Below are 18,762 nucleotides of genomic sequence, written 5' to 3'. Positions count from 1 at the left end.
GGAGGTGTTTTTCTGCAAAATAGCAGGACAGGCATATGTTGATTCATAGAGGTAAAATGAAGTAAGAGCAATTCAGCCATATTTCAGAGGACTCAGTCCCATGGATGAGCTGTGTATGTTTAAAATGTAGGGCAGCAGTATGGAGTGTAGCTGTCTGAGGTGAGAGAGACAGACCTTTTAAGGGTCACAAGTTATGTGCTGTATGTGAAGTCCCATGTGTGAACAACACTTGAACATTCTGGAAGCAAGTAGAAGTGAGGAGGTAGCAGTTATTCTGTTCTGTTTAGGTGACCTTTCTCCATGTACTACCAAGGAATTGTTTGGCTTTAACCCCCAATAATGTTCACAGATTTTTGATGATAAAAGAAAAAAGGGAATTATTTTGCAAGCCATGTATCCTGTGTAGGTGAATTCTGCTACCAAAGCTTAAGATTCAATTCCCAAAATTTGGCCCACAGTGTTTCAGCATGTCTTTCTTTTAGTATCTCACTGCTGGTAGGTTACTTTGCTCCCAGTGGGTTCCTTCTGTTCATAGTACCCTTAGTTTTGGGTACTACAAAGAGAGTGGTTATTATAATGCAAGTGATAATGGAGCTGGTTACAATTATGGAAGAAATTGTTTGTGATGGATAATTTGCACAACAGAAGTGGCTTCACATTGACATTTCTGTTGTTTTACACATGTAAAATAGTAATCTGCGTCTTGAAACTGCTGCTCTTGTGTGTACTTTATAACTTGTGTTTACCCATCAATAGGCTGAGTAGCAGTGTGGATGCTTACAGGTTCTACTGATGCCCCCATGTGGATGTCTGGCAGGATCATTCTAGTCTGCAGTTGAAGACATAATTGAGGTTTACTGTTAGTTTACTAATAGTTTATTTCTGTATCATCCATAAATGGACAAAAAAGTTTGACTATGTGGTATACCAGAAGTATTTTTGACCTGTGTTTTCCATTCTCTGTGAAATAGTGCTTGACTAGCCCTTTTTTTATCTAGCATTTGAAACTATTGTTGACATACTGGAAATAGCATCATACTAACCAGTTTGCTTATTTTTGTGGGATTCTTGAGACCCAAGAAAATTTTTGCTCCATTGTTAGTGTCCTAATAATAGCTGTGATATAATGATAGCCTAATTGATTTGCTAACTTAGGATAACCTAAAGCTCATACACTTGATTTTTCTACCCCTGTGAACGAATATAATGATATTGTAATTGAGAGTCCACCTGTACCTCTGAATCACCAAAAATTAGTGTTAAGATGCTGGAACTGTCTTTAAATGTGACAGCTCAGGTACTGTGACCTTGCTAGCTATAACAACAGAGACCTTTGGAGGGGCTGATTTGTGTTGCTACCTGGCAGAGTAGATTAACTTGCATGAAGGCCTTCAGTGTAAGAAACAGCCTAATGCTGACCTGTGTTTTCAGAAGAAATTTCAGAAGGAAATGACAGACAAGGTGAGGGTAATGATAGCTTAGGACCACAGTTGTGCCATGGCAAATGTTTCTCTTGGCCATATAAATGCTCACACCTTGTGGCTGGGTGCTCAGGGACCCCAAATTCCAGTTCTCCTTCTAAAGACCCCTTGCATGGACTTTACTACATGGAAAGAAGTTTCCCACTGGTGGAGGGGCCTGGCACTCGGGACACCTCAATTCCCAGACAAGTATCTTGGCCACTAATTTAAAATTACATTGCCAGGCTTAATGGACAAGTAGCAGGACTAGGTCTGTGGCTTTCACAGTTACTTTTTTGTCCTAGGTCCTTCAGTTCTGTTGAGCACTTAATGTAATTTTTGTACCTCTCTCATGCACTGAGATCTTCTGATACAATTACACGGTATAGATAACTAAGTACTCCTCAGAGTTAGACTCTTGCATTATTTATATGTAAAAAATTGGTGCAAGGTCTTTTGACAGCAAACACAGTGTGCTAACTCCTGCTTCTTTGAGTTTGCATGTTTTATAGAACAGGAAGTATTTTCTAGGTCAAGGCGAAAGTGTTGCTCAGGCATCTTAGTTGTGGAGCAAATAGATTTGATTTCATATCTAATAGGGGTTTTACTTGAGCCTTCTGTTAAATACCTGCTCCATTTTGTTCCTGGTGCTATTTGATCTTACAGTCATTAGACTTGTATGCAGTGGGAAATTACAGTTGTTAGAATCTGCAAATTAACTTGACTAACTGAGCATGTAGTGCAGATAAGGACATTGGTATGGTGTTTGGTCTTGAGAGCTGCTTGCTTTCTACATTAGGTGTGTGTCCAGGCTGGAGATTTTGCCTCTGACTAAATCAAGTTACATATTGCTAGTTAAGCTGGATGATATGTGAGTGTGTAATGGTACTAGAGCACCCCAGCGTTGCTATGCTTTTACCTCCACACCAAGGGTCAGTCACTGTCTTATTCAAAATTTTGTGTGTATTAATTGAAGAAGCAGCAATTATAGGGCTTGAAAAGTAAGGTTATTTCCTAACATTTCCAGTCTTGTTTCATGTTTTTTTGTATTAGGAAACTTATCTGAGCTTATCTGGAGTGCTGAACCCTGGAGTGTTCAGTCATGCTTTTCCTTTGCAGTAGACGAGAGAGAACAAATCCTTTACTCTGCTTTTACACATTCAGTCTTTCAGAAACATCTAGAGACCTTTATCAAATGTATTTCATGACTTGGGGTTGATAACTGGTCTCTAAGCTGCATTTTTCTGCAATTTCTGCAATTGCTTCACAATTTAGATTAGTTCTATGCATTTTGGATTTCAGTTGTAGGGTTGATAGGCTATAGTATTACCTCAGAATTTTCACTTCCTTCTAAAAGAAGCTCCCTTTTCTTCTTGGTGATGTCTAAAAGATAAAAACTAAAAAATCCCCAAATTAAAATGAATGCATAAATATCCGCCTGCTTCTTTTACACATTTTAAATTAGTTTGTGCTTATAAAGTGATTATTTTCAATAAAATGCTTTACTTTCTGTTGATACTGAAAGTGACAGATTGCATGGCATAAAAAGTTTAAAATAAAGTCTACTTCTCTCACCTGTAGACATATATAAGCCAGTATTTCTATCTGAATATGAATGCTAATAATTTGAATGGATGAAAGTATCTAAAATGATTATGAATATTTGGCTAAATAGCCAATATCTGCTTCCCTTTGATTTTCACTAGAAAATGGGTTTACACAAACTAAAGTGCTAAAATAGCTTGGAAACAGATTTTGTCACTTCAGTCATTAAGGGCAGTTGTCACCTTGCTCAGTTCAGGCTAAAAAAATCCTAGCTGTTTTTTAGTAGAAAAACTCTTGACAAACTGGATAATGAAAGAAAATAAAAGCAACAGTAAAACCTTGTTATCCAGTTTTTATTTTTCTAGTGTATATTCTGAGGATTTTTTTTTTTTTACTTTAGGAAGAAAATTTAAAAACTTTATTAATCAATTGCATTTTAAACAATTTTTCTTCAAATAGTATAAAGCTACTTGCCATTTTTGTTTCCCCAGTCTTTTTTTAGCTTCTTGCTTTTTGCTGTTGGTCTGTAATAGATTTTGGAACAAGATGTGATGTATGTGTGCATAGGAAGTGGAAATTTTTATGCATAAGTAAAGAAGTTACAGGTGCACATTTTCAAAAACACGTTACAGTTCTGAATTTACTGATAATTTAATACAGTGGATACAGAGGTTATGTAAGCATTCCCCAAATAAGTACATGCAGTGCCTGAGATCTTGTGTTTCTTTAGTTCATTTTCTAGGACTTTAACTAAAATGGTACAAATAGAGACAGACAGCTGGGAATTCAGGACATCACACATGGTGAGACAGGTGGGTTTATGCTGTGTGAGACAGGTGTTTCGTGACCTGAGAACATGCTTTGTTCACTCTATAATGACTGGGAAGCTGTTCTAGACATAGGAGACCTGGCAGCAACCTTGTGTTTCGTGAGTTTTACATTAGTAAAATCCACGACTTCTCCAGACTCACACCTGCTCTACTGCAGTGTGCCAGTAGACATAGTTGTGGATGGAAATTTAAAAGTAAGTTCAACTGGGCCAGGCAAAAGCTGGCAGTCCAAATCTAGGCCAAGTCATAGAGCAGCGTCTTGAAAACAAAATATAGAAACTCAGGTTCCTTCTTTCCCTCTTTGATGTGTGTTCTGTGCTTTTGTGAGTAGCTAACGAGCTCTGTGTAACGCTGCCAATATTGAATGTTGCTGATTTTGCACAGAATTACAATATATGACCCACTGAAAGGATCAAGCTGAAGGAGAAATAATAGCAAAGAGGATAAGCAGCTCAGGCATTCATCTTTATGCAGTATTGCTGGATGCTCACCTTACATTTGACCTTGGCATAATAGCTGGAATAATTAATGTATATGGCAAATATGGTAAGTGATGAAGTAATTCAAAAGGGTTTTTTTTTTGCTGTGATTTAAAGTATGGAGTCCCAGCACTCTCCAAATCTGAGTAACAGGCACCTCCCTTACCCTGCAATTATATTTATCAGTATTTCTAAGTTTGCAATTTTTAGTTCAAATTCCCTAGTTATTACTTTATTATTATTTCACGTTTGTTTAGAACCAGATAAAAGCCCAGGTGGTTTCAAAAAAAGGAGCTTCACATTAATAAAGTGTGAAGAAAGATGTTTGCAGATTGCAGCAAGTTCAGCATGGTGCTCCAGGGAGGCCAGGACCTGAAGCCATCTTCTGAGAACATACTGAGCTGAGAAGCTGAACCCTTCTTCAGGGATTCAGCCTTGAGGAAGAGGAGGCTCTGGGAGGACAAACCCCCAGTACCTACAGAGGGGTGAAGCCAGAAGCCAGAATCAAGCAGATGGTCTTAGGACATGAGACAATGACACACACAAGAGGTGCAAACTGGATAAAGGAAGGAACCTTTTCTCCCTGAAGCAGAGAAAAAGATTTCTAAAGGACATAGAGGGTTGTATTATTGCCAACAGAAACAAAATCGTTGTGATGACTTGGGTATTCATCAATTGTATCTCTGTAAGAAAGGTCTGGTCCCTGTCCAGTTGAGAGAATTACTTAATGGTAATCATGTATAACTTTGTTAGACTAGTTTGGTGGTTTGGTATGGGTTTCATTCTCTCCCCCCCCTCCAAATAACAGTGGAGGGTCAAGGCTTTCTTATTGTAATTGCTGTGATTTGGTGTAATTTTATAACTTCTCCACTGAGTTGTTATGCAGATAGTATAAGAGCTTGAGGAAAGCTAGGTTAGGAAGTTAGGTTACTCCCAGGCATTCTTGTACTTGCCTTGCTGTGCTTTAGTACAAGGCAGTGGACTGTCATAATGATCATTGAGAGTGCCATGGTCCAGGTTTACTAATGAAACAGAATGAATTTGAGTGCAAATAGGTATTTGATATATCCACTATGGATTCAACGTGTCTTCTTCAAATACCTGCCACAACTGAAATTTGCATCCAATTCACTTTGATGGAAAGGAACTGTGACCCTTTGTACAATGCAAAGGTACCCTTTGTGTGTGCTTCAAAATGACATGGTATTATTATAAAATTATGTATAAAAATGAGATCTTGTAACTTTCATTAAAGCCTGGACTTGTTTTTTAAAAATTCATTTTCCCTTCTTAGTTTGTTTGAGCTCTTCAAATTTGTATGGTAGGACAATGCAGAAGTTCTGATGTGACATGCCTAGTTGTCTTTCACAGTTTCTGCAGAGGTAACTGCTGGGCCCCTGTGGTCTTGGTTCAGCCAGTACAGTGCAGATTTGAAAACCATTGCCAGATCTAGATTTTGAAAATAACTGGATCACTGTCAGACTTCAGATTTCCCACCAGATGTGTCCTTAATAGCAAGCTTTCATTTTTCAGTTATGACTGCAAAGATTTGACTGTTTAACATGGTACTATTGTAAAGCAAATACAGACTGTTGGATACAGCTGCATGGTCTATCAACATCTAGGGAACCTTCTCTTTTAATGTCTGCAGTGGACTTTGTGCTTACTGCTGCCACTTGGACATCCTGGTGCTCTTGCCTTGCCTGACCTGTGGGCAGCTTCCCTTTCCTTTTTTTGTGCTGTGAATCCGCTTGCACAATTTGGCCTGTTTTCACAAGCTGATTGGCAGCCAGGAGGTTTAAAGGGCGTGATTAGTCCCTAAGCGTATCCCTTTACAGCCTAAAAGAGACACCATTAAAGGGAATTTGAACCCAAATGGGTTGGATTCACCTGGAGATTTCAAAGCTTTAATGTTTTAAATGTCACATCCTTGGCTTTTGCTAGCATGACTTTGAAATACCAGCTGAATTTACGAAGATTTTTAGTGCCATATTCCACATGCTTTCTTCTCACCTATTATCAATTAAAGTGCACTTAAAATACCCAATAATTATGAATGCAAAAGATGGTTTTTGTTTGCTTGCTTTGTTTTTTAATCTGTTCAGCCAGGTCATTTTTTGATGAATGCTATGATAGGAGAAGGGAGAATCATTTTAAGGTGGTCCTGTTGGTGTGCTGGGCTGTTGGAGGGGGCTGCTTGTTAAACTCTGCTAAATAAAAAACTGCTGCTAAATAAAATTGTAATTTGAGATGGTTTTCTCTGCTTCTTGTGGAGCTACTCTCTGTTTGGCTGTTGCTGTATTGTCTCTACCGGAATGATTAATCCCTTTGGGCCTATAAAATTGGATATTTTTACCCTTGAAATAGAACAGATTGTACCAGATGACAACTTCTATGCAGAGATAGCATATTGATACATACATTGTTCATCAAAGAGAAAGTATAGATGTGTTAAATACAGTTTAATATTAATTTGTTTACTCAGTGTCTTCTCTTATGATTTTGTCATTTGCATTCTTGATTATGAGAAACATTTTATGAGTAAACAGTCTGTCAGCTCCTTAATTTCTGGGACTTAGGTTTATCAAATGTGAAATGAACCTTCCCTGATATTAAAATTTGTGTTCTTGTTAAAATTCAAAATTTAGTAACTTAAATGATAACAAATCAAATACTGTTGGAAAATAAATTTCCTAATAAGCTGAAATAGTCAGATAGGAAATGTTACAGTAATAGAAATCAGATTCTGATTTCACACGCTACTTATTACTGCAGTAATGTTTAATTTTTTTGCTGATACACAAGAATTGAACTTCTCAGAAAGCTTTACATCAAGTTAAACTAGAGGGAAATAATATGTAGAGTTCTGATCATTTCACATAATTGTCAGTCATTTTTCAAAGAATAAATGAGGAAAAAAAAGTTTGCTTCCTGCCTTTACTGGGAAGAACTTAAAATTAAGTGAAAGATCTCTGTATAATTCAAATTATTTTGCACTTTTTCAAAAGACTAAGTTGTAGGTAGAAGTATGAACTTACATACTACCAAAATAGTTGAACAAATTAGATAAGGCATTAGTTTTCAGGCATTTAAAGTAGAAGCCTCAAGCTTTAAAGCTTACTGCAAGTTGAGAGTTGATAATAGTTATAGAGAGATTAATTAGGTTTTTAATAGTTAGGCCATCTCTGAAAAAAAAGTTACTTGGCAGCAGTACAGGTCATTAGTCAGGAAAGATGGGTATTAAGGTGGTGGCCTCTTAGGTCAAAGAGACAAATAAATAGCAGTGGAATGAGAAGTTAGTTGGAGGTACTAGAATGTGCTGTGAAATCCATTCCTTCCAGTTGCTCTGTGCTCTGCAGCCACCAAAGGGACTGAACAGAACACTACCTGTGCTCCTGCCCTGTCAACCACTTGATGCAGTACCCTAAAGTCCCTTTCAATTGTCCTGACACTCCTCTTTTCAATCTCATCACTGCCAGCCTGGAGTATCAGCACTGGGTAATAATCAGAGGGCTGAATCAGCCCAGGGAGTCTCTCAGCAATATCCTGTACCTGGGCCCCAGGGAGGCAGCAGACCTCCCTGAGGGATGGGTCCAGGTGACATATGGGGCCCTCTGTCCCTCTCAGAAGGGAGTCACCCACTAAGACTGCCCTTCTTTTCTTCTTAATGTCAGAGGTGGTGATCCGCCTGACAGACAAAGTGGAATTGGGAGGCTCCCTGGGCAGATCATTTTCTTGTGTCCTCTGGCTGACCCTCTAGATCCAGGGCCTCATACCTGTTCTGAAGTGGCACCTGGGTAGGTTATGGGGGTCTGGAGGAATTTTTATTACCTCCCCAAATAGGGACCCCTTTCTACTCCTCTTCATCCACCAGCTGTCCTCCTGTTGCCTGACAGTGGGAGGCATGGGAGTCCTCTGATTCCTGGTGGGACTCCTTCAAGGATGGAAAGGTGGAACTCCACCAATCTATTTATATTTTAAGCAGCATTTAATGAGCAGCACTCATATTATGCCTGGTATGTGACAAAACTTAACAGATTTGCAGAATAAATAATATGTATCTACAAGGTCTATTATAAATACAGTATTTTCTAAAATATGTTTTTTGTATTAGTATGCACTTCATTGTACTTGGTTTGGTAAAGCTGTCAGCATGAAGTGAAACCATCTCATACCAATATGTATTTTAACAATATTGATTTTATTAGATGCGGAAGAGATGAAAATTGGATTATTACCAATTATTATTTACAAACCTAATTGTGATTTTTCGTGCAAAAGAAAGTACAATAATATTGATGTGAACTCAAGAAATAGGAAAGAGACTTTTCCTATGTACAAAATAAGCTTGTATCTTTCAGCAGCCAGATTTTTTCTCCCCTGAGCCCAATTTCTGATGCAGTTAAAAGGAACAGAGGAATATGTTTCCCTGAAATCACAGAATCATAGAATGGTCTGGAACCCAGCTGTGTGCCTTGAGAGATCTTACTTGCTTTCTCACTTTCAGAAATTTCCATTTCTGTCCTTCAAGTAATAGGCAATAATGAATTTGCGATATGGTTTACCAGTTTCTGCAAAATTTGCAAATAAGAACTTTCTACAGAAAGATACCCCAAGATGTAATTTTTAAGCATGTTTTTATTTGCTCTGATTTTTGGAGTTAGAGGGGAGGTCTTGCTAGAGGTATGTTTAAAATATTTAGCAAATAGATGTAAGCTTTTTCTGTTCACCCTTTGGTGCAGTTCAGGTAGCTGTGATAAGCACAGAACAGTACACAAAATAACAAATCCTGCCAACAGGCACACTGTGAATTTAGCACTAAACTGCTGTACCTGGGCACTTCCTTGGCAGCCCTGAGAAGGAGCAGAGTGGGTTCGTGTGTGCCTGTAAAATACCACATGAATGTGGAAACTCCTTGTTCACAACAAAGGTCTGGCAATTGTAAAAGATTAATGGAACAAACTAGATTTCAGTAAAGATGTACTGTAACTATCTTAATTTATTTAATAGAGAAAAATAATTATATTTAATTGAGTCATGACCAAATACAGCATCTTTTGTAATGACTAAGTCCTGTTTATTTCTGCCCAGACATTCAAAACATTGTTTTACAGAATAATGGACTTTTGTTTTGGCTGAAACCTATCAACATGTAAGAACATGAGAAAGTTTGAAAGACTGTCAATGTCAAATAACTTTCTTTGGGGTATTTAAAATTTTTTGTCTTAAAAAAATATTTTATTAAGCATTCAAGACATTAATTTGCATTAAGACATTAATTTGAAGTATGGAAATTGTCCAGGTAGCATCAAAAAGGAAATTAATTACAAAGTGTGAAAATTCACAGAGAGATTATGAAACCTGAGAGTACAGGTGAAATTTTTGAGATTTTTGTAATAATGTTATGATTTCTCTTGTAAAAATTCAGAAAATGCAGTATACTTTTCAGCCTAGACCTTTTCAAGTCTTTCCTTTGTAAAGGAAAGATTTTCCAGGAAGAGAAAATATGTCCTTTAATAGTGAGGGTGCAAGGAGGGAGTTCAGGTTGTTAGTCTCTCTGTCTATCATCTGAATTGCTGTTTCCAATTTCCTTCCACTTGGCCACCTATTTCAAATGCCTTATTAATTTCCTAATCCAGTTCATATATGGTGGGTTGGGCTGATTGCTGTTTGTAGATGTGCTTATGTGACACCTACTTGCAGTGCTGGAAATCTGTGATAGTGTCATATAATAACACAGTCTGTCTGTTTCTCCTAACATAAGAGATCTATATTTTTTTTTCCCAGAGGTGCACTGCTAAAATTTAAAACAAAATGACAAGTTTGAGAGACCTGATGAAAATTACTGCCTGTAAATGATAAGCAGTTACCAATTTGCTTTACCTCTGCTTTTCAGCACCACTGTTCATTCAGTCCTACTTTGGTTTTGCTTCTTAAACCGCCCCCGGCTTTGACACAGAGCCTTTTCCTTTGCAACAGGCTGTCAGCCTTTCTTTATCTCTAAGCATAATAACACTACCAAAGAGGACATAATCTTTTCATACCTAACTTATAGTGTCTTAATTTTACTCTATAATGTCAGCTCTCATTAATTCTAATACTAGTAAATTAAGCAACGAAATGATTTTTGAGTCAAAAACACCTTGTAAAATAGAATGATCCTGAACTGTTCTGTTCCATTTGTTAAGTTTGCTCATAAAAAAAACGATCAAATATGACTTTCTCTTTTAAACCCATGCTGGTTAATGTTTCTCATGTAACAGGCAACCAGGTACCAAGATAAATCTAAAATGAAATAAAATTTCCTCATAAAACTAAGAAAATTTGAAATTATTAATTTGAAATTTATGAAAATTTATTGTCTGATAAAACTTAACGGAGGTTTTTGACCTGTAGTCCAAAAGGAATAAACAAAGGGGGGAAAATATCGAGATATGTGAGGATCAGCATTATTAAGAAAGGCAAAAATGATTCTTTAGCTGAGATTCAGGAAATCTGAATAGACTTGATAAAAGCTTATTCAAATGCTGTAATAAATATGTACGAATATATGCTGAAATCTATCAGGAAAGATCTCTTGAAGGGGAAATGTAGAATGGACTGTAGTCACAGTCATTGTGTCTCAGAAGTTTTAAAAAGAACTAGTAGCTAAAGTGCTAAAATTATCAACAGGGTAATAATATATTATTGATTTTGCTGCAGACCAGTCCAGAGATAAATTACCTGGTAAGACTTCTGGATATTTTATCTTTGTTCCAGATATATCACTAAGAGCACCAGCTTTACTGTCTGTATCACTGATGGAAGCTTTATTATCTATATTTACAGTGAAAAAGGACTTCTGGAAAATCTTTTTTTTAGGATACCATGTGAATCTTGAGACTGCGACTATGTCACAACTGGAGCTATAGTAGTAGCTTTTTTATAGTCAGGAGTGTTTTAATTATCAAGAAATATTTGCATATTAACAAAAAGCTATTTATTTTTGTAGAGACAACATTTGCTTGCCTCAACATTTCTGCTTCTTTTTTTCCCAGGGCACAATATAGAACTATGATAGCAACCGGAGGAGTCATAACAGGACTGGCTGCCTTAAAAAGGCAAGACTCTGCCAGATCTCAGCAACATGTAAATCTTGCTGGAGTACCAGTTCCTGAGGAGAAGAAACCCGTTAGACGCCGGCCCAGGACAGATGTGGTAATTGTCAGGGGCAAAATCCGTCTCTATTCTCCATCGGGATTCTTTCTTGTTTTGGGAGTGCTTATCGCATTCTTTGGAATTGCAATGGCCATCCTTGGATACTGGCCCCAGAAGGAGCAGGTGTTAGGATCCAAAGATAATCTATCTGTAAATGAAACCCGGACCCCAAGAAGCCAAGGAAGCCTTTTACTCCGCTTCTTTGAACAGCACGTGCACTCGGATAAGATGAAAATGCTGGGCCCTTTCACTATGGGCATTGGAATCTTCATTTTTATTTGTGCAAATGCCATTCTGCATGAAAACCGTGACAAGGAAACAAAAATAATACACATGAGAGACATATACTCCACTGTAATAGACATCCACACCCTGAGGATCAGGGAACAAAAACAGCTGAGTGGTGCCTTCACTGGCTTGTTGGGGGAAGCAGAACTCCAGCACAGCGGGAGCTCCTGTGCATCACGGCTGGCTGCAAACACAGTTGCGCCTTTCGCTGGCTTCAAGAGTAATCTTAGAATGGATAGTTCTGCTGAAGAAGATGAGATTACCCTAAATGAAGATAGGACCACTAGTAGCCTCCTGCCACCTCTGCTGTCTGAGCAGCCTGGTTCAATCTTTGGACTTTACCCTCACTCCAGCAAGGCTTCTGATGACAAAAACACTAACTCTATAAAGTGTGAAACAAAATCCATTGTATCTTCTTCCATTAGTGCTTTCACATTGCCAGTAATTAAACTGAATAACTGTGTTATCGATGAACCCAGTATAGACAACATAACTGAGGACTCAGAGATCACCAGGAGTCAGTCTAGAAATCTGTCAATGGATTCTCTGGCCATTCCATTAACTGATACCAATGAATCCTACAGACCGGCAGCTTCCATGCTGCCACGACACAATTCCTTTGTGGACACTCCATCTGATCCCTTCAAATCTTCTATGACTCTTGGACCAAGCACAGGAAAGCTTTTATCTCCTGGAGCTGCCAGGAAGCAGTTTGGTTCCAACACATCTTTGCATCTTCTGTCTTCACATTCTAAGTCCCTGGACTTGGACAGGGGTCCATCTACGCTCACTGTCCAAGCTGAACAAAGGAAACACCCCAGCTGGCCCAGGCTGGACCGGAGCAACAGTAAAGGCTATATGAAACTAGAAAACAAGGAGGACCCAATGGATAGGTTACTTGTGCCACAAGCAGCAGTCAAGAAAGACTTTACTAATAAGGAAAAGCTTCTTATGATATCAAGGTCTCATAATAATTTGAGTTTTGAACATGATGAGTTTTTGAGTAACAACCTGAAGCGAGGAACTTCTGAAACAAGATTTTAATATTTAAATTGCAATTTAGAAGATATCATATGGTATTTTTTAAAAAAGCATTTTTCAGTGGGACTGTACAAGCCTGTTCTTAACCAAATGCTTAATAGCCCATTAAAATTGGCTTGTGCGAACAGAGATCTTCATCACTGTAATACCAAGACTTTCTTGTCTTAGTAACATTCGGCTGCAATACTGTACATTGTCATTGCTTGGATCATTTTGTTGCGACTGATTCCAATTATTCCCAAGTCACTATCTTTTTTTGTTCTATATACGCATGTTACTTTTCACCAATTTGACTCCAGGGGACTGCATTAGGAAAAAAAGCTCAATTTGCCTGTAAGTTCTCTTGATTTAAAGACTGCGAGAGACTGACAGTGGTCTTGTGGTCTAGAATGGGAAGTGACCAGGAGCACGTACTGGAATTGTGAAATCCAGAGCTTTATTCCTAGGTGTTGTCTTTCACATGCAGTACATCTCAGTAACTACAGTCTTGCCATTGTCATAGTGAGAAACTTGTTTACATACTGGGGTGGACGGATAGAAAAGAGTGGATATAATAAAACCATTTTTGTGAATTCACTGTAATTGATCGAGCTGAACACCAGTGTTGTGAATTATTAACCATGCTTTGTACAGTAATCTTTCTACATCCATTGTAATTTAATCCTGTATTTCTGGAAAAGCATATATAAAGTAAGAAATCTGAATTTTTTTCTGGGACTAAGTCTCTAAACCACTTTGATTGGCAGCAGTTTTAAAATCAAAATACAAAGATTCAGTTAAAATCTTAGAAAGATGATGAATGCCAACAGGATTTTAGAAACATGGTGTATAATAAGATGATATTGTAACTTGCATGTGAAGACAGTAATGGAGAATGGAAATATATTGCTGCTCATTACAATAACAAGATGCTAAATAACTAGATCTCTGTGTTCAAAATACTGATACAAAGCATACAATTAAATATGTATACTAACATAGTATGAAAACCCCTTGCCTAAATTTTTATTTATATATTTCACATAATTATTGGTGTGATGGTTTACCAAAGGCTTGGCTGTGTCAATTTGCACTACAAGATTTTGCAAAAGGACAGTTTAAAACAATGTTTTTCTCAGCAAGCAAGCTTCACAGTTAACAGTTGTAGGCTGAAAAGGAGAATTGGAATGTGCATATCAGAACGTTTTCATGTATTTCATTGCTGTTCAGGCTACGATCCTGCCATTACAGCCGCACTGGAGAATGTCCCTTCAAAGCTGCAAGGCTCACCCAAACAGGGTGTTGGTCTTATTTGGTTGGATTTGATATATTCACTTACCCTAAATACTCAGGAATTATTTTTAATGGCTTTTCCCAAAAATAATCAAGCTTGTTAAAATGTTGTAATTTCTCAATTACTTAGATTATGAAAGATCAAGGATAAAATACCTTCTCTTTTTTTTTTTAAATACTCAGCTCTGTATTTCAGCTGTGCAGTGTTTATGTATCAGGAGCATTACTTGCTCGGTGAATTGAGGCATAGTGTTAACTGTTAGAACCTCAAGCCTATATATTGTAACAGAGTTGGCTAAATATTTTGCTATGAAGCTTTTAATAACTCACTGGTTTGTGTTCTTAAGACATTTGCTATTTTTTGCAATAAAATGTCTCTCTACACATGTCTGTTGTAAGACTTATTTTTTCCTCTATGATCTCTAATCTTACATACCAAAGTATAATTGGGTATCATGACACTGTACACAACATTGTGCCTAAATTACTAGCCTGCCGCAAGATATTTCTTCATGAGTAATTTATTTCAGTGACATGTCTACACATGGAAAGGCTGAATGCTTTTTTTACTGATGAAATGTGAAATGTAGTCAAAGTGGTTTTGCTACAAAAAAATCTGTGTAAAAAGTACATCATGCTCTTTTTAGTTTGGCAGTAAATATTATTTTAAAAATGGAAAACACTATTAAAGATTTGAGTGATGTAAGCTTTTTATTTCTTTAATAGCTACATTAAATCCCAGCTTAAAAGACTTTTCACATACTATCACGTGTGGGAATGGTAGTTCCTTTGTAAGTATAGCAGGGGTTGAGCTTTTAATTTTAGCACAGATAGTAGGTACTGAAAAATGTACTCACTTGGGAAAAATTTACCAAGGTAAAGCTATCAAAATAGAACCATATAAAGAGACTTCATGGCTGACAGACCTACTACAAAAATGTTCCTGTATTAACATAAAATGAAGTATTTCATTCAGATAATCACAGGACTGTTGAGGTTAAAAGCGACCTGTGGAGGTCATCTTGTCCACCCCTGTTCCTGCTTAAGCAGGGCTGTCTCACCATGAGCTGTTTGCCCAGAGCTGTGTCAAGATGTATTTTGCATACCCCAAGGAGAGTGACCTCACAACCTCACTTTGTGACCTGTGCCAGTGCTTGGTCACCCTCACAGTCAAAGAGGTTATCTAATGGTCATAGGCACCCTCCTGTGTTTCACTTTGTGCCCATTGTCCCTTGTCCTGACTCTTTCCAGAGCCCGGCTCCTTCTCTTTTGTACCTCCTTTAGGTATTTACACAAGATCCTCCTAGCCCTCTCTAGGCTGAACAGTCCCAGCTGGTTCAGCCATTCCTCATAGGTCCCTTCATCATCTTTGTGGTCCTTCCCACAACTGGCTCCAGTATGTGCATGTATGTCTTGTTCTGAGGAGACCAGAACTGGACCCAACACTCCAGGTGTGGCCTCACCAGTGCTGTGTAGAGAGGAAGGATCGCCTCCCTTCAGAGTTCATGTAGGACATTACATAGTTTCATATTCCTTAGGTGGTTCCAACTCAAGTTCAGGTTGGGAAAACTTGTAGATGTTCAAGAGGCCTAAACATAATCAATCAGACGTCAGAAACTGCAGTAGGGCAAAGATGTCTGAACCCTTTGCAATATACAGGGGTATACAGGAACCTTACAGTGGCCAAAATAGGAGCCATGTGCCGTTGGCACGTAAGGAACTGATAAAGACAAAAGCATGTCTTAAATAGTATCTTTAGGCTATAAATATCCTATTTCTGATACAGTTCACAGACCTCTTTTAATTTTGATTGCCATTATTGATGTGCAGCCTCACAATGAGTTTCTCAGATACACTGCAGGGTGAAAAAGAAGCCAAAGTCAAGACAGTTTTGTCATTAGAGGAAACAATTGAGGAGCTACACCACAAACTTTTTCCTAGAATAAGAAGCTAAACCTTACATCTATTCAGAGGACCTGTTATGGTTCTGTGTCCTTTATATGTAGTAACTAAAAAAAAAATCATTTAGATCATACAAACAAAGAGTTTTCTCCTTCCTCTGCCTAAGACTATTAAAAATGTAGTTTCTACTTCTTAGGTAAGCTTCTTAATCACTGCTTGTAGATCAGACTGATGGTTACCTCTGCCCCTCCTGAGCAAGGCACATTTTTTGGGCAAATTTAATCAGGAAATAAAGAACAGCACTCTACAATGATAGGGTCACAATGCTGGGTTACAATCTCTTCCAGAATTGCTTCTGATTTTACATGAAGTGGTTGCTGGATAAAATCCTCTAAACAGGGCTTGGGTTCTTGACAGGTTGATAGTTTAACTACTCCCTGGTGATTCCAATTTACTCTCCCTGGGAGGCAATGAACCAAACCCTTCTTGCAGAGCAGTGCCCAGCTCAGCAGGAGGGATTGACAAATGCCTTTAAGCTGCTGAATTGTACATGGCTTAATGGTTGGGAAGGCAACCATTCTGCTGCTGAGTTTTCTCAGCAGCAGAAGGATTTTGGCACAGTGTTACTCATCCTGATGGCTGCCCTAAGGCTGGAGCTGTGTAAAGGATGGAAGAGTGATCTGGCACCCTCATTATGGTTTTGGAAGAAAGTGGAATTTTATGTTATTAACGGAGCAGAATTGTTGAGGTTGCCAGGTTTGGAGGTAGACATCTACAACTGTCCTGCCTCTTACATTACCTAAATATTTTTTTTCAACCATATTATATTGCTTTTCTCAGATTCTAAGTTGATTTTGCTCATTCTTAAAATGCAGCATTGCTGGTTCTATAGTTTCTGCTGAGAGAACTTTGGGAAATAGGATTAACCTGCTGCAGCAGCTTCTCACTGAGAATAGTTTCATTCTGCTTATGGAGTTCCTGGATTGCTTTAGTCTTATAATCTTAAATTATTTCTTTATGTGAGGTTTTCTTCTAATCCTTTCCAGGAAATTCTGCCTTCATCTTCCCAGCACTCATTTTTTTTTTCCAGTTAATTTTCCTACCAAATATGGTATTGTGATGAGCAAATTATAAATCTTTTAGAAAAACTATGCTATATATGAGAGTGCAAATAGAATAAATAGCCTATTACAATGTAGGAGTGCTTCAATTAGTATGATTTAGCTACTCAAGGGCAAATTCATGCCATTTGTCTAAATCTTTTCACACTAAACTCAGGAGCAAATTGATTGCAGTTATCACAGCTATTCTGTTTACCTTTCAAGTGACACTTATGAATTCCTCCATCCATGTTCTCTGTATGGCCATATTGGTTTATATTTCAAGATTCAGTATCTGAAATAAACCTCAAGTATTTTACAAATTCAGTAAAGCCCATTTCTTAATGGGCTGAGTAACAGTTGGCAGAATTACAACCCTAAGTCTCATTAGGAATGGAAATGAGGTAGTTAGAATACTTTTATTTTAGAATAGCCAGCAGGTCAAAGGAGGGGATTCTGCCCCTTTGCTCTTCTCTGGTGAGGCCCCACCTGCAGTGCTGCATCCAACTCTGGGGTCCCAAGGATATGGACCTCTTGGAGTGAGTCCCGAGGAGGCCACTGAGTTGATCAGAGGGCTGGAGCACCTTTCCTATGAGGAAAGTCTGAGAGATTGGGATTGTTCAGGCTGGAAAAGAGAAGGCCTCGGGGTGACCTAAGGCACTCGCTTTCCAGTACCCAAAGGGAGCATACTAGAAAGATGGGGCAAGACTATTTACAAGAGCACACAGTGACAGGACAAGGGGACACATGTTCAAATTGAAAGTGAGTAGGCTTAAATTAAATATTAGGGAAAAATGTTTACTGTGAGGGTGGTGAGGCACTGGCATGGATTGCCAGGGGAAATTGTGGATGCCTTATTCCTGGAGGTGTTCAAGGCCTGGTTGAATGGGGCTCTGAATAACCTGGTGAGTTGAAGGTGTCCCTGCCCATGTCAGAGAGTTTGGAACTAGATGATCTTCAAGGTTCCCCTCCATGCCAAATTAAAAAAAAAAAAAAAAAGTTCATTGAAGTTGAAATAAAGCATCTCACTGTATTAAATAAAAATTTATATGTCTAATCTGTTATGTTGGCTCTAATTCAGGTAGATAATGTTTTAGTGGAGAGTTGTCTATGACCACTGTGAATTGTCCATAGGAAAAAACATAAAGCCATTGTTTCCCCGTATCAGTTTTTATTCCAGCTAGTGTAATTATTCAGGATAGCATTCAAAAAAACATCTAATCCATTTCTAAATCCCACTAAGCCTTTCAGTTCTCTGGTTTAATTTCAAAAACTACTGCAGATTAATTATGAGTTGCCAGTAAATACATTTCCCTTATCAGTTGGCAATTCTTATCATCACAGTAATTTCACTGCAACAGCCAACGACTCCACTATTAAAAAAAATAGTTCCAGGAATAACCTCATTTACTGTGTAAATATATTGATATTTCTAGGGGTTTGTTTTTCATATTTTTAAAGAAATTAATCACTTAATTGGTCAGAGCTATCCTGTGATTCACTATACAATTTGTTTAGCACTAGGATCTTTTTCTCAGAATAGGTTCCTACTTTGTAGGCAATACTGTATCTGGTTTTGGCCTCTAAATTACATGTTTTTTTCACTTTTATTGTTATATTCCATTTCATTCCAGCCCATTGGACAATT

The 18,762-nt window shown here is 37.9% G+C and overlaps 1 protein-coding gene across 1 annotated transcript in view; it reads left to right on the top strand.

Annotated features, from left to right (window-relative positions):
• Positions 1 to 14,496, top strand: part of TMEM200A (transmembrane protein 200A) — a 51,347-nt gene extending 36,851 nt beyond the window's left edge. The window contains exon 2 of the mRNA XM_053939736.1: positions 11,352 to 14,496. Within this exon, the coding sequence (XP_053795711.1) occupies positions 11,368 to 12,843 (1,476 nt within the window). The 5' untranslated portion in view covers positions 11,352 to 11,367 and the 3' untranslated portion in view covers positions 12,844 to 14,496. The remainder of the gene's footprint in view (positions 1 to 11,351) is intronic.
• Positions 14,497 to 18,762: the final 4,266 nt, after the last annotated feature.

Source organism: Vidua chalybeata, chromosome 3 (genome assembly GCF_026979565.1).
Source record: "Vidua chalybeata isolate OUT-0048 chromosome 3, bVidCha1 merged haplotype, whole genome shotgun sequence".
In the NCBI taxonomy this organism is placed as follows: Eukaryota; Metazoa; Chordata; class Aves; order Passeriformes; family Viduidae; genus Vidua; species Vidua chalybeata.
This window is presented reverse-complemented; position numbering and strand designations above follow the sequence as displayed.